The sequence below is a fragment of the Triplophysa rosa genome, linkage group LG2 (assembly GCF_024868665.1).
Source record: "Triplophysa rosa linkage group LG2, Trosa_1v2, whole genome shotgun sequence".
In the NCBI taxonomy this organism is placed as follows: Eukaryota; Metazoa; Chordata; class Actinopteri; order Cypriniformes; family Nemacheilidae; genus Triplophysa; species Triplophysa rosa.
The window spans coordinates 30691011-30708629 of NC_079891.1; the positions used below are offsets into that span (position 1 = coordinate 30691011).

Sequence of the window (17619 nt, forward strand, 5' to 3'; positions counted from 1 at the left end):
CAATATAACCGTATGATTGCATTATGCATGGACTGAAAGGCCCAATTTTAGCATGAATTAGCAAAATAGCAGCAACACAACAGAAATGTAAAGATAATTTGTCTCCATAGCAACACTGTAGCAAGCATTGGGATTAGCTCCAATTTCCTCATAATGAGATTTAATGAGGCTGCTATTAGCTTTGGAGTGTTAGTGGGTAGTAAGAGGGAGCTGTGTGTGTGTACTGGTCTTCGTCAATGTGTGGGGACCTATTGTCCCCACAAAGATAGTAATACCAGTACATTTTGACCTTGTGGGGACATTTTTCAGGTTGTTTGTGTGATTATTAGGTTTTGGTGTCGGGGTAGAGTTAGGGGATAGAATATATCATAAGCCTGATATGGAACGTCCCCATAAAACCCTGTGTGTGTGTGCGCGTGTGCGTATGTGTACGTGTGTGCATTGAAATTCAACAGGCCTGAATCTCAACAGAAATCGCACAGCATTTTCAAAATTGAGGTCCCCATGGGCAAAAAAGCTTATAAATTGTACAGAACAATATATTTTTTTAATCTAAAATTGCAAAAAAAGTTTTCTATGATCTTTAGGTTTAGAGGTAGGTTAGCGTTAGGGGATAAATATACGGTTTGTACAGTATAAAAAACATTACACCTATGGACTGTCCCCACGGAGATAGTAAACCAGACGTGTGTGTGTGCATGCGCATGTGTGTGTGTGTGTGTGGACTTGGTTTTTATATGTTAGTGGGGACCTAAACCTGAATGCACACCAACTCATGGGGACCCGTGTCACTGTGGGGACCAAAATTGAGGTCCCCATGGGCACAAAAGCTTATAAATTGTACAGAACAATAAATTTGGAAAATCTAAAAATGCAAAAAGTTTTCTATGATCTTTAGGTTTAGGGGATAAAATATACAGTTTGTACAGTATATAACTCATTACGCCTATGGACTGTCCCCACGGATATAATAAAACATACGTGTGTGTGTGTGCGTGCGTGCGTGCGTGCATTTATTATCAAGCTGTAAAAAACACAATTACAACAGAAAATTAATGAGTGGGCTCAGATTTGACTAAAGTTGATTTCTTGTCCCAAAAAACACATTTTCAGTCTGAAACTGTCCTCATATATTCAAATATTAAAAAAGAGTTGTAAGGTTTTTATTTGGTCCCTACTATTATAAAGTGGATCAATGAACCAAATCCTGTACATACTTATAAATTGTATCCTGGATGCACATTTGAGTTAGCCATTTAAAAGCGTATGCGAATTTCATGAATATAATGTAGCCTAATATCAATTTAGATCTCAGCAGTTTTGTGTAATTTAGGGGGTAGTTTATTCAAAAATGAAAATTCTTCATCACGCTAATGTAATTTCAAACCTGTATGACTTTCTTTCTTTAGCAGACCACAATAGAAGATATTTTAAAGAATGTTGGTAATCAAACCTTATTGGCTTCCATTGACTTCCATTGTATGGACACAAAACCACTGAGACAATTCTCAAAATATCTTCTTTTGTGTTCTGCAGAAGAAAGAGTTATATACAGGTTTTGAACGACATATGACAGAATTTGTTTTTTAGGGTGAACTATACCTTTGAGGGATCTTCTATATAATATTATTACCTTGGTATGAAAACAACAGAAGTCTATGAGATGTGCTCACTAATATATTTTTTTGTGTGTGTGTGTGTTTGTTTATCAGGTGCGAAACAGTAAAGCCAGCGGCTACTGCCTTGACCAGGGGTCAGAGGATGATGACAGGGCGATACTCTACCCATGTCACGGCATGTCATCACAGGTTAGTGTGCTCACACTTTCAGGTTTATATTTCCGGGCTTTCATGCCTTTATCTGACAGGGCAGTAGAGATTTTGACAGGAAAGAGCAGGGTGGAGTGAGGGGTGTGGGATCTGCACAGGACCTTGAGCCGGGATTCGAACTCAGGTCGCCGGGGGAATAGTTGCGCCATGTATTAGAGCACCGATCACACGGCTATCGGCTCCGACACACTTTCAGTTTTAGCTATATTGGAACCTGCGCAGAAAGACGGTCCTATTAAATAATTATATATTTTTTAAATTTATTAGTATTATTGGTTTTGTAGGGCTATTATAGAAACAACTTGGTGAATTCCATGTAAGGGGACCCGCAGTGTATGTGGCTAGAAATAGCTCATTCTGAGGTAGTAAAAACATAACGCTTCATTGTGTAAAGTCTTTATACATCTCTGAAAACATATTTATGTACAGTATATTGTATTGCATTTCTGTCAATAGATACTCCAAAAAATTATACATTGGACCCTTAAGCCTTTGTTGTCTTTTGAAATCTAAATGTATTTGATGGGAACCTACTGTATGATAGTCTTGATTTGTTTAAAGCCACAATATTAAGATTAGTGGTGGGATTTTCAATGATGGATTCGGAAGCGATCACATTTGGTTCCCCTAAATCCTGAATTTGTGGTTACATCATTGCATTTCAATTACATATTCTGGCCAGCAGCCAAGTGTATTCAGCGCATGTAAATCTGCTTAATGAAATCAAGTTCAGGACATATGTAACATCAGTCTGGGGAAAATAAATGTGTCATTTCCTCCAGCGCAAACGCTCTTGGTGTGATTTGCGAGAAATAAATGAGATTTGTAATTGAAACATGTCCTTTCAACCTCAATATAGACTTAACTCGTGTTGGTGGCGCATTGCGCCATTGTCTGGAGACAGACAGCAGCTTGGAGTAGAATTACCCAAACATCGTATCTCAATTTCCCTAGTTGTCCGCTCATAACTGCCTGCTGGGCAAAATAGTGGATTCTTTTTCATAAATCTTTGGTTTAGATGTGACTGCAGCGTTTGATATTTTAATTTATTTGGATTAAATAGATATGAAATAATCAAACAGCTGACCTTTGACGCCGCGCCGTGACCTTCTCGTTGTCATCCATGCACAATAGAGGCATAATCCAGTGAACAATTTGAAATGCAATCTCTTTCTCTCGTGCTTACACTGTAAGCGAATAACAGTCCTAGTCCATAATCCAAGCCTGAGGGAAATAAAGCAATTGAAGTGTATTCCCATTGTATCGTCAAATTACAATAAAGGCTGGTTTTACTGGATACAGCAAAGCCTCATTTTGTCCGTTTTGTCATCTCCCTGCCCAAAGACAAATTTAAAACAAACAATTTATTCCCATGTGCCTTAGTAATAATAAACCACACAAATCATTTTAATTAGTCCTTTATTTATGTTTATGAATTTTAATATGAAACATTTTTGCACTCATTCAAAAGTTTTACAAAGATATTCATGTACTTTTTTTTTTAGAAATTTACATTTTTAATATCAACTCAATATGCTGTGTTGCCTTACAGCTTTGTTTTATGAATTGTTATAAAGCGTCTTTCCTGCTTTAGGCTTTACATAATTTAGTAAATTTAGTAAATGATTGAGTATCGCGCTTGTATTTCATAGTCCCATCAATAATTATTGTGCGAATACTTTCTAAAATTAAAGATTTTATTTGCAAAAACAAATAACTCTGTTTTAAAAAGGTTCAAAAATCAGGTTTTTATTATGTTATCGTGTTTTTAGTTGTGTTCTTTTGAGTTATTATTACTTAATCGACCCCAACTTGATTATTCTTCATTGGAATGCACAATAAAAACATTATTTTTAACCCAAGTTATCATTTTTTTTGCAAATTAACTCTTCAATTCTGCTTTTAAAAACAACAGAAACATGACCCACGGCTTACTCACGGAGATACTGTGCCTATTTAAAATGCACCTTGTCTCCTATTTGTCATCCTTTCAATACAAACCCTTTAGCAGCGTCCCCGTGAATCAGTCTGCGTGTGGTCGTATAAGTGAATCTGTCTCTTGTGAACTGGAATCAGGTTGCAGCATGCGTAAAGATGAGCTCGCTCTATTGTCCTAATGCTATTTTCACCTCGGTCACCAGACAATTACCCTCGAGTCTATAGATTAACTTGACACAATAGCGCAAGCTTGACTTCCATTGAATTTCATCTTGTACTTCATTAGATTTTGATGACCTTGGGATATGATATCTCAAAGATTGACTTTCAGCTGAATTATTGACCCGTGTTATTCGGTACGGTGTACTTACTGTAATAGGTAGCTGATATCGGAACTTCTTTTAATCTTTCCAGATGTCAGAGTAAGTATTGTGAAATTAGTGTTAAAAAGAAGTGTGCTTTGTGATGTGATTTTTACAATGACTGCACCATGGACCAAATTTCCTCTTAATGGTTATGTTTCTGTAGACTTATATCACCAAACAGGCTTATAAAGTTTATTAACAACATCATGGAGTAGTTATTCCACTGCTTGCAAAGCTACAATGTATTGATATTCCTCAAACCATCTTGTTTGGGTTTGTTCTTAAACTTAAGTATTACATTTCTGTAGTTAATTTAGTTATATTTTAGTTTTTTGCAAACTTTCTATTAAATATGTTACATTATACTTTCACATTCTTCTTGTCGATTTACAATTATTATTTGATGAAATGTAACCATTAATGTTGTAATTGTAATGTTTGTATATTGAATTCAAATTCATTCTCTATTACATCTTTGTATTTTAAAGAGATTTACCCAAAAATGAAAATTTTGTCATCATTTACTCACCCTCAAGTTGTTACAACCCTGTATAGATTTATTTGTTATGCTGAACACAGAGAAAGATATTTGGAAGAGTGTTTGTAAGCAAACCGTTTTAAGACATCCTTCACTAGAAAACTACCACGATAGTCAGTGGTGCCCCAAATGTGTTTTCCCAACATTCTTCAAAGTATCTTCATTTGTGTTCAACAGAACAAAGAAATTGATACAGGTTTGGAACAATTCGAGGGTGAGAAAATAATGTCCGAATGTCTTTTCTTTTTATTTAACCATCTATTGCCACCTTTAAATTGTTTCGACTTATTTTAAATTGTTTATGTCACCTTTTGCTCATACAAAGCTGGAAAAAAACAAGATTTATATGTCATGGCAACAGCATGCTTAAAACAGCTTATTATAATTAAGCAAAACTAAATCTGGTTTTAACAGATTTCTTTAATTGTAATTTTTACAGGGGGAAACACATCCTTTGTGGCATTCTGTACATCACATACTCCCTTTCCTGGCTGGTTCGGATGTTTTACGCATGTTTTGCCATTTCATTTCAGCTGGCTAGGTACACCACGGAAGGCTTGCTGCAGTTAGGACCCCTGGGGTCCACCACATTTCTGCCTGACACAAAATGCATAGTAGATGATGGCAGGGGAAGGACTCCGAGCTTGAAAAAATGTGATGCTGTTACCAGGTCCTCGCAGAGGCTTTGGGATTTTACTCAGGTAAGAAACATGCCGGATTAATATTAGTTTACTTTCCGCTTTGTATTAATATTTAATGCCGTACTTCAGACTCAATCATATAATTTTATTCCCCTAATGAATCTTGCTGACATCAAAGCAAAACATTCCTTTTAAAATAAACACAAAATGTTTTAGAGAGTAAATGGATTGAAGGAGGATGCTGTTTTTTTGTTGACAACAGCCGGCTGGCCATGGAAAACATAGAAACACAGTATCAGGGAATTGTGATTACTAATCGTGGAGAAGTCATTGATGGAAATAAAAACAAATCTCGTGAAAGTGTGATTTGGAAAAACGTCCTATTAAAAGTTGCCTTAAAATTTGAAGTTGTATTAAATTGGCTTCATAATTTGAATTTACATTATATTAACCTGTTAAAAATCTAGTTGTATTTAATAACCTAATTTTTTTAGAAAAAATAGATTTTTCAGTTTAATATAATTTAAGTCTAATTTAAGTTTTATATAAGTTCAAGTTTAATATAAGTTTATTTACAAGATGAATATAAGCCAATTTGGTTCAATTTAAAAATTTAAGCCAATTTCTGAACTAAGGTTTTTAAGATGAAATGGGTAAGACATTATTTCAAGATATTTCATGGCACAGATAAACTACAGAACTTGCAATTCAAATTGGATTTACAAGTCATTTCAACTTTATATTTTAAATTTACACCAGTGGTGAGATGTAATTTATGATAATAAACTGCAGTATGTTGATAACTTTAAATAACGTAAAAACATTGAAAAAATTACAACGTTAAGTTTAAATAAATTGTAAGCCAATTTGGTTGTACTTCAAAATTTAAGGCAGCAAAAAATTACAGTGTGCTCCTCATAAGCGCAATGTCTTGTAAAATATTTATAAAAATCTCTATCCAGCAAACACAAATTCTTGGACTAGAGAGTAGAGAGTTCATATATTTTCAAAATGTATTACGCCGAATGCATTTATGATGCTGAATATTTGTTTCTCAGAATGGCCCCATCATAAGTCGAGACACAGGGCGCTGTTTGGAGGTCGAAATGTCCAAAGAGGCAAACTTCGGTCTGCGGCTGGTGGTCCAGAGGTGCTCAGGGCAGAAGTGGATGATTCGAAATTGGATAAAACACCCCAGACACTGAGGACCATCTTACCTCTCAGGCTCCCTGTGCTGGAGAGTAGCCATAGACTCGAACCCTGAGTCAGAGGTTAAGAGCAGAACTCACGTGAGGAGCGTTGTTAGCTCCAGCACCCATTTTCAGGGTAAAACACTTTCAACAGAAACGTCTAAAGATGAAATAGAATCTTTGGACGTGGGCGAGAGGCTGAACCAGAAAGCTATAATTACAGGGAAAAGACTTGCGGTCTAAACGCTTGTCGAAAACTCTTAGCGAGTCCACTGTACAGTACAGACTCCCGGTATACTGCAGCTTTCAATTTTGTCAAGCTGTCTTAGTGAAACTCAGAGAGGAATATTCAAAAGAGTTGAAGATAAACAAAGAGCGAGCAAACTTTGCGAACTCCTCTGAGTAACGTTTTACTTCTTATCAATTGCCATATCAACACGTATTTCTTCAGGCTGTGAATTGCTTTGGATAATTTAATATCCGTGTTGAAACTTCAAATGTATATCCCAAGTGCTAAGAGAAAAGAAAGTAGTTTAGACTTCAATCGGACACAGTAGTTGCATTTTCTTTCCTGGGTTTTCTTTTTTTGCTAATGCACAACAAAACCATGTGTTCACCCAAGAACTCATGTGCCTTTCTCCATCACAACAGGGAATGTTTATCCCTAAGCATGTACAAACTGTTTGAGTTGAAATTAATGAAATGTGAATATAATGTTAAGAGGTCTTATATAGATACATGTTGTAAAATACTCGAAATGCGATAATCCAGGATAATCGAAGTAATAAAACACATTTTTTTTGTACAATGTTGCTTAATGTGTTTTGTTTTGCGAAATACACTGCAATACGTGATTCTGATTGTATGATGCAGCAGTCTGATATTTTTCAGTAACCACCCTGTGTCAAAAAAGCATCCTTATCACCAGGGTTTATTTTCTGTAATAACCAACGTACTTTTTGACTTTATTTTGCATATCTGGAGAAATGAAGTAAAGAACGATAAATACTTTTTATTTTTGTGGGTGCAATTCAAGGAATCAAAGGAGTATAAAAGGCAACAATTTTTCTTAATATTTTTTAAAAAATGAAGCAGATTATTACATTTTGTTGAAGGATTTTAAAGAACAAGAATAACGTGCACAAATAAATCATTCATAATGAAACCACAAATATATATCGATTTTAAAAGGATTCATTTTGATTAGCAACTTGACATGTAAAAATCATGTTATCCTATTAACTAGTAGGCCAAAATTAAACATGTAAAATATATTTTTGTTGTTCCAATTTACACTCAAGTTCACTGCAAAAAAATCTTCCCAAAACTCACCGGGCATCTCCTTTCCTCCTAAATCTCACCCCTTTAAAAGTGTTATTGCTATTCATTGATACTGTATATTCACAGCTTTCTCATTGAAAGCCACTTCATCTTTTCTCTCCAGCATGTATATATCTTGAGAAAGCGTGCCCTGGCCCGGCTACATCAGAAAAAAGAGGAATCCAACTTTAAGTGCGTGGACCACCTGTGTGTACTTAAGGCATTTTTTAATTTGCTTTCAAGCTTGTTTACAAGGAGAGATCACTGAAACATGCTCAGCCGGGCTTCAGGTGTTCGGCTCAAATGATTTGATAAAGAACAAGCATCCACTGAAGTACGAGAAGATCTTACTTAAAACCACACCAGAGAGACCAGACAATTTGCCGCTGATTCGTGAATAGCAGCCGTGTGGTGCAATGAAAGAGGAATATTACTTGGATGCCTGTGTTTTTGCTTATGCTCAAAGCTCTTCACACATTATTCTCAGTGATGAAGTCATAGGAGGAAACGCACAGGGAGCGAGCTTCAGTGAATCATTTCTCCATCTGCTTCCTTTTCAATGACCTAATGTAGTCTGGAGCCCACTGAGTACTGCAGTTCTGAGCCATGTGCTGAAGAGATGCTGATGAGAGTTTAGTGCAGTGATTACTAGGGTATGTGTGCCACAGAATGGTGTGGTACTTAAGATTGTTGCAGGGGGTACATGGCAGGATTTTGCTTTGTGAAACCTTTAATACAGATGCTTTCAACTTTAAAACTTAAAATAATTGCAAAAAATATATTACGGCTGTGGAAAAATTAAGATAATCCAAAATGTACTTTACACGAATATCTTAACATGTTATTTATTTATTTATTTATTTACTTGTTTGTTTGTTTAATATTATTATTTTTGTTTTGTGTATAGATTTTATATTTTATATATTTTTATATATTTTTTATTATATCTTTATTATATTTATATATATTTATTATATCTTAACATGTTAACATCTTAACATTACTTTTTGAGAAAAAACAAAAATATTGATAATGATACTGTTATTATATTATAGAAAAGCAACAACATAAACAAACATTACTGCGTATGTGCAAGTTCGTGTACTGCCCTTAACTTCTTGTACACATTCGCAAATAATAGAGTGCCTGTAGATTATTTCTGATAAGCAAAAGAAACCGAGAAGAACCGTTACTTGGCTAAATTTGCACCTCCAATATTTTTAATTTAGACTGCGAAACCAAGCTCAACCGCTAGATGTCAATGTCCCATACGATTTCTTTAAATGCGAGAAATTGTCACGAACGTGTGGCTGAAGAACCCAGATGCAGGCAGGCAGTGAAGGGGTTAACAAACAAGACTTTATTTAAGATGAAAACAAGAAACAAAACACCCACGAGGGGGTAAACGAAAAGGTAACAAAATAATAAACGAACACCAGGACCAAGGCTAACTAAACACTTACTAAGACAGGGGATTTACACGGCAAACAGGAACACAGGACACAGCGAACATGGAGCACATGGACCGTAATGCAGACATCAATACAGGTAAGCACAACAAACGTAATCCAAGAGCACAAGACAAAGAAACATGAGGGCATTTATAGGCAAGACAAAAGAGGGATAATTACACATGGCAGGTGAGGAACATTAGACACTAGCGGGAAGCAACACATGAAATGAGAGGGGCGGGGCCAATGACGAGACACGAGAAAACACATGAGATGTCAAAACAAACAACTCATGGCTTTCTCACATAAAACCTAAGGGCTCTGTCTCGATCCTGCCACACGACTAGAAATTCATAAACAAGAAGGTAGGACCTTGACAGAAAACTACATTACCAATTTAACAAATGGTTTATTTAATACAACTTTTATACAATAAAATGATGAAACGGTCTATATACTGTAGTATATATATATATATATATATATATATATACAGTATATACATACACGACAAGACAAAAGGTTTTTAAATACAGGTTGAGCTGTCAAGGTTCGTTAGATCATTGCAGTTGGGATTTCGATTTGAAAATCCTTGACCCGATGAGATTTTCTATCCCAATTACACGAATAATGATGCCATTATTTCAGGAAAAAACAGGTCTTCCCTGCCCCGTCGGACCACTCAGACAAACAGCTGTTTTGAAAGCTCCATCGAGCCACAATGTTTAGTCTTCAGGGAAATCACCCTGCGAATGATTTACTTATAGTTGTTTCTGCACATTAATCCGGGATAGGAGATAGTATTTTCAAAAAGTGCTGTATGCCATTTTTTAAAACCACCATATGCTGTATCTACTACCTGACAAGTATTAATAAAACCGGCGTCCACCTGAATACACCGGTCTTTGGGACTGCTCTTGGTTTATGTAAACAACAAGATACAAATACTGTATGTGACTGCATTTTTAAGTAATGTAATTGTAACTCCGAGACTTTTACTCTTGGCACAGGTAGCAACCCCTGAACTTTAAAGTACGCACAAAGGGACAAAAATAAGAATTTATTAAGACAAGCAAATAAATTATCCAACAAAAACACATAAAATATATAACAAATTTATTCCCCCCCTCTCTCAACAGGTCCGATTCATCGTCGGCCAACCCCCAGGTACAATGTCGGCCTAAACACAGAACAACTCAAAACCCAAAATAAATCATATACAAGGTCCCAAACTCATAATACACTTCAAACAAAAAAACATAATTCATGCCAAACCACGCAAAAGAGAATAGTCCACATGCGGTAAGCATCAATGTAAACTTATCACATACAGCCCACTTCAGAGCTAAACACTCCAATTTCATGGCGCTATAGTTCTCCATATTCCGCTCTGTCCTCCGCAGTCCCCTACTGGCATAAGCAATGGGACGACGCCTACCATCCTGCTCTTGGGACAAAACTGCCCCCAAACCCTGATGACTTGCATCTATTTCCAGAACAAAAGGCTTCTGGAAATCTGCGTACGCAAGGACAGGTACTGTCACCAACTTTGTCTTCAGAGTTTGGAAGCTGTTCTCACACTCTTCGTCCCATATCGAAACTAAGGGTAACCGTGGGGTCTTGCCCTTTTTTACGGCGCCACTCAGTCCAGTTACCAATTCATGAAGCGGTTTAGCCAACTTTGCAAATCCATCGATAAACCGACAATAATAGCTGGCAAAACCTAAAAATGAACGAAGTTCTGCCAGGTGTACAGGACGATTCCAGTCTTTTACTACCACCACTTTATCAGGGTCAGTTGAAACTCCCTGCTCAGACACTAGGTGTCCCAAATACTTCACTTGCTTCTGAAAGAAATTGCATTCGCTCAGCTTAATCTTCAGACCCTCCTGCTGTATCCACTTAAAAATATCCCCCAACAGCAACAAATGTTCCTTTACAGAAGAGGAGAACACATTTATATCATCTAAATACAACAGCAATGAAGAGAACCGCTTATCCCCAAACAGCCGTTCCATGGGTCTCTGGAATGTACCTGGTGCATTACACAGCCCAAAGGGCATACGGTTAAACTTAAACAACCCAAACGGGGTACAAAATGCAGTCTTTGCTTTATCTACCTCAGCTACCTCAACCTGGTTGTACCCACTAGTTAAATCTAGGGTAGAAAACCATCTGGCCCCCGTAAGAGCATCCAGAGACTCCTCAATTCTTGGCAGTGGATAAGCGTCCTTGCGAGTCTTTGCATTCAATTGACGATAATCGACACACATCCTAACCGTTCCATCCTTCTTCTGTACTAGGACAATCGGAGACGAGTAAGGACTATTACCTTACTATCCAAAAGCTGTTGGATATGAGAGCGTACACACTCATACTGGGCAGGGGGAATTCGTCTATACTGTTGTCGGCCTGGTTTATCATCCACTAACGGAATCTCATGTCTAATCAAGGCAGTACAGCCTATATCGCCCTCGGTAGTAGAAAAAACGACCTGATATTTATTCAAAAGCCCCCTTGCCTGCTCTGCTTCGTGCTCAGTCTGCCCTTCAAAAGAGGGCAGGTCAATGTGGAAGCTGGGCAACTGCTCCCCCACCTGAACGGACACTTGGGCACAATAAACATCTTCCGGGCATAATTCGAACCTAGGCCCTGGGGCACTTATCACTTTCACTACCTGAACAGTGCCTATAATCTGACGTGGTGCTACCCATACCTCCATACTACCTACATTAACAAAGCGTGCATATACTAACCCTCTCTCTGCATATACCAGGGAGAGGAAGGGCAACCTTCAGGAAGGGCACGTTCTTCTTGCCCCAAGGGTTCCAGGAGAAACTCGACCATTGCACCTGAAACTTGGGGGCAGGTAACGGGAACTATGGTCAGTGTGCCTGCTGCCACATGAACTGGGGCTTTACCCTGCACTCTCACCTTAAAAGAAGAGGAAGAATTTGACATAGCTTCAATTTTCTGACAGCAGCGAAGTGCCCGTTTCCACACTAAAGTAGCTGATTGTATTTGGGGGATCTTAAAAAGCTCAGCACCTTGTTCGTTAAACAGGTTAGCATAACATTCTCGGATAATATTCATACCCAACACAGCAGGAATTTTCTCCTGAGCATACATACTAGGAGAACAGGTATATTTAACAATCAAAATCCCTTTTCTGGGCAATGTGACCCCAAATAAAGTAAGATCGAGTTCTACATAACCCACGCAAGGAATATCCATGCCATTAGCAGCTTTTAATGCCAACCATGCGCAGTCATGAAGACCACCCTTACCCAAATCAGAAAAATGTAAATTAAAATAACTCTCTGTTAATGTGGTCACCATAGAGCCTATATCCAATAAACACGTTACATCAACAGATCCCATTTTGATATTCAATGTTGGCCAAGACCCCATACCAACCCAAAAAGAAGTCTTGAATCAGTTTTTGAGCCTAATACCCCCCATCTCCAGTGTGTGGCTCTGCACCCTGGGGTTCTAGTTTTCCGCTGATGCGGCAGACTCAAGAGCACCCACCCCCACCCCCTGGAACTCAAAATAGGTAAAGGCCTAGTTGGCATATTGTACAATATCGCGCTATATGACTAGCTTGGTTGCATTTAATACATATAGGTTGACCATCAGGTGTTCTGCAAAATCTACTACCTCTGGGGCCTCGATCAAAATTATTTATAGCCCCTTCCGGGGTACTCAGTGTTTTATGGATCAGGTCCAATTGTGTTTGTTGTCGTAAGACCATGTCTTTCAATTCAATAACTTCGCAACTTACAAGACGGTTCTCTTCACACATAGCATCAGCTTGCATTTCAAATGAGTGCGGAACTACCCTTCCCGGTCTAATTCTTTGGGGCTGTCCTTCCTCCACCCAACGCATTGACTCTCCTTGAATTATGTAAAGAGGCAAAGACGACTCCTGCCTCACCAACTTCTTTAGTTCCCTACGAAGTGCATGGTCCTGAACATTTTTGCAGAACTGATCTCGCAGAATCACCTGATAATCAGACACAGCATTAGGGTTAGCTTTTCGTACACTATCCATAAGAGCCATCAATGCATGAGAAAATTCCTGTAGAGATTGCCCCTCTTTCTGTTTCCTGTCAAAAAACTGTTGCTGTAAGATTACATAAGAGGAAGAACAATACAGTTCACGCAAAACTGCGAATACCTGAGTGGAATTTTCTTTAATTTCCCCAGGCCGAAACTTTATCTCAGTCCGAGCCTCGCCTTCTAGGTGATCGTAAACAAACATAGCTTTGTCCAGTTCAGACATATGTCTCCCCCTAATACAACTCTCCACCTCCTCGATCCATTCTTCCAAAGAAGGGGAGCCAGGGGGCCCTTTACCAGAAAATTTAGAACATTTTCTAGGCAAATATATGGCTTGTTAACGTCGCTGTCCAGTAGCTTCTGAGGCCGAGCTCTGGGCAACACTTGCCGACCCTCCCGTTGGAGGTTGTCATCTTAATCTTTCGTTTTCCGTTCGCAGTTGCTCTAACTGTTCTCATAGTTGTTGCAACTCTTCCGCCATTACTGCAGCAAACCACTCCGACGTCTCCAGAAATAATCGTCCTCCGAGCTGCTTGCTGTTCCTCCTTATAAAACAAACAAACTATCCACTTCCCAGCCTTAAATACCACAAAAAATAAAGGGAAAACCTGATTCTACCCTGCAGACTACGCAAAATTGTAACTCCAAGACTTTTAAACCCTGCTTATAAACACTCCAACCACGCCCTCCAAGCAAAAGGAGCCAGCTCGCCGGCTACATAATACTCATGCATCTCTCAACGTGGTTAAGGTTTGGTTGGTTAGCATGGTTCAGTTAACTCCAGTAGCATTGTGAGAGCATACATTTAATAGTAATCATACATTTCGACAAAATGAAACTTTTGGCAAGTAAATACTTCATCAGTTAGTTTCAAACAAATAAGTTCTATTCAGACAAATATGAAGTTTAACATAAAAACACACCTGCTAAATGTGCCTGCTAATTGGCAATAAACATGATTCATTAAACCAACTCTGTCATGTAAGGCCTTGTTGCGTCTAAAGAATAGCAAAGCTTCTGCCTTTATTTGCATACTGTCGGATATTTGTAAAAATGATTGAAAATGTCTTCAGGTGTGAAATTGTTTATTTTTTAAGTGAGGACAAACAAATTTATTGTGATGTCTGGTCTCAACAGGATAAAAGCACAAGCCGTAAAATGTTAATGTTTTCGCTCGCTCCCAGCGTTGTTAAGCATGTAGAGGACAAAATGAGAGAAACATCTTTCTATTTACCCTGAGAGCCCCGTTATCGGTTCACATTTCTGACAAGGGCAACCGCCCTCACAGCACAAGAGACTGTAAACTGATGTATGACTCACGTTATGCATTTCATTCTCTGACACTCAGGATGGATCGCAGGAGAAACTCACGAGGAGATTTGAAGAGAAGGGCAGGGCGGCAATACTATAGAGAACGTGGATAGGACGAGACAAGCAGGTCAAGGATCCTGTCTTTGACGTGGGGAATTTCCAGCTTGATCTCACAGAAAATCTTAACTATTTTTGAAGGTGGATAATTCGCATGAATTTGTATATTGTGGCTTTAAGACATTAAGGGATCTGTTTTGAAAAGATGTGTATTGTGAAAAAAGACTTGCGAAAGTAAAGAACAGGATAAAAGTCTCTTTTTCGTTTCTTATAACATACACAGTTGACATTCATTTGCTCTTGGTGTGTAATGTGTGCCAAGTGTTGGTCTTGAATGAGCACTTTTAACATAATTTTGAACGCTGTAGGTGGTCCACCAGAACTGTCCAAAGATCAGCGGGTAAAGTCGTGTTATAAAGATGAGCATGTGTGACAACTGCTGAGACTGAACAGCTTGCAGAAACTGTAATGAGTTCTCCAGAGGAGAGAGAGAGAGACACTGCTTCAAGACACAATTAAGACCAGCCCCCGTGCGTGCGTGTGTGCGCATGTGTGTGTGTGCGTGCGTGTGCGTGTGTGTGTGCGTGTGTATGTGTGGACATGTTTTTATATCCCGGTGGGGACCGAAACCTGAATGCACACCAACACATTGGGACTCGTGTCACGGGCAAAAAAAGCTTATAAATTGTACAGAACAATATTTATTTAAAATCTAAAAATGCAATGCGTTTTCTATGATCTTTAGGTTTAGGGGTAGGGTTAGGGGATAAAATATACAGTTTGTACAGAAAATAAAAAACATTACGCCTATGGACTGTCCCCACGGAGATAGTAAACAAAACGTGTGTGTGTGTGCGTGTGTGTGCGTGTGTGTGCGTGTGTGTGCGTGTGTGTGTGTGTGTGCGTGTGCGCGTGCGCGTGCGCGTGTGTGTGCGTGCGTGCGTGCGTGCGTGCGTGCGTGTGTGTGTGTGTGTGTATTTACCTGAGAGGTTTATGACAATAATATAGTAGGAACCGTAAACATTTAGCTGTTTACCGCTGAGATAAACTCATATATGAAAGATTCATGAAACAAATAGCAATTTCCTATATCACACATTTACTATATGTAAATGAATTGTGGTAAATGATAGTAATCAGCGATAGAAACATGGCTTTTATTTTAAACATACATTTTACATAATTTATAAACAAGATGGTCCTTTTCCTCCAGGGAAAAAACTCTCGGATTCCATCTTTCTTTCTCAGAAGATCACAGTCATGGTCTGGTGTCCACAAGGAAGTTGTCCTTCAATCGACCTTTACATTTTCCTGCCTTCTCCAGTTTGATTGTTTTATCTTACAGTGCTTTAGCATTCACTGTTTAACCTGCAATAAACCTTCATACATTTTCAGATATTATACCTCAGATGTTCACATCTCTGCACAGGCTCCCTGCCGTTGCCGAAATTAGTTTTAAGTCTGTGGACAGTTGATGACTTGTTCTTATCAACTTTGAACAAATCGTCTAGACTGTTTTGATCTAAAGCAGATGGTTCTCTAACTTTCCTCCATTGACTGAACACTCTTAAAAACAAACTTCAAGATGTCATAGAAGAACCATTTTCGGCTGTATGGTCCCAAAAAGAACCTTTAAGGAACCTTTCTGTTGCATAAATAGTTGAGAAAGAAATGGTTCTTTGAAGAATTTTTGACTGAATAGCTTAAAAATGGTTCTTACTGTAACATCACTGTGAAACTAGCAACTTTATTTTAGAGAGTGTATCTGCGTAAGTCTGGAACTTTCTCTTTGGTCTTTAGTCTTGATACTATTGACCTACTAAAGTCATCACAAATTAAATAATAATATATTTAATAAATAATCATATATTTAATTTATTATAATAAATGAATGCAAATGAAATTTTAATTATTTATTTCATTTATTTCATCAAAATGAATGAGTAAACTTTTTAGTATGTCGCATTACTTTCAATTTACAAATAGGTATCGGAGTTGAAACAACACTGTGGTGAGTACACTCTAAAAGCGCTGGTTTATTTTCAACCCAGCATTGGTTCAAAAAGGGACAAACCCAGCTGTTGGGTTAAACAACCCAGGTTAATTCATAACCCAGCGTTTGGGTTCGTCCTGTTTGATCCAACACTGGGTTGAAATTGAAAACAACCTAGCATTTTTAAATGATGATATATTTCGTGTGAGCTGTCTCTTTAAATCTGACTGTCTAATGCCTCCTCCCATCACAGCATGCCGGTGGTCTCACATCAGTGTTTTTTCTTCAGTGATTCAGTGATGTGACGGTCTCTCATTGGCTGAGATGCAAGGTCGTTGACTGAGAGAGTCTGGCTGAATTGCATGATGACTGGGTCATCTCTAAGTGGGGTTCATAGTACGTAAGAGCACTCGTATATGATTCTCAATATCTTCCCTCCCCATTTTTTCAATAATACGGTGCCACTTTTTTCATAAGGAATCTCTGGCAGGGTTATTTCGCTTTAGGCTTTCAAGTGGTTGTGGGTTTCTATCGATTCACAGCTCTGCCTTAAGTGTCCTTGGAGCAATTTAAAATGAAGGGAAATAGGTCATCAGATACATGAGAGTAAAACCATGACCACCTTTATGTGTAATTTAAAAGCCGGTGTATTGCTTTATCTCCAGATATCTCAATGCTATCATGGTGAAAGATTCCACTGGGTCTAACTGTATTCAAGTAATCAATACAATCTCTCTGCAAATCAATCTGCATAGATTCTATTGAAAAGACTTGGCAATGCATTAACAGTATGCGGTGCTAATTGTAAACAGGAAAGACTGATCTGATGCATCCAATTCAACTGTGTCGGAAAAGCTTTTGAACCTTTTCACGTTATGTCTCTGAGTGAATGAAAACTCCTCTTTTGTGCTAAAGCACCTTTGC

General features: G+C 38.1%; 1 protein-coding gene across 1 annotated transcript in view; it reads left to right on the forward strand.

The window, feature by feature from the left end:
- galnt9 (polypeptide N-acetylgalactosaminyltransferase 9) overlaps window positions 1-7288 on the forward strand; it is a 75366-nt gene extending 68078 nt beyond the window's left edge. The window contains exons 9-11 of the mRNA XM_057324345.1: window positions 1713-1808; window positions 5204-5371; window positions 6370-7288. Coding sequence (XP_057180328.1) covers window positions 1713-1808; window positions 5204-5371; window positions 6370-6516 — 411 coding nt within the window. The 3' untranslated portion in view covers window positions 6517-7288. The remainder of the gene's footprint in view (window positions 1-1712; window positions 1809-5203; window positions 5372-6369) is intronic.
- The last annotated feature ends 10331 nt before the right edge of the window (window positions 7289-17619 follow it).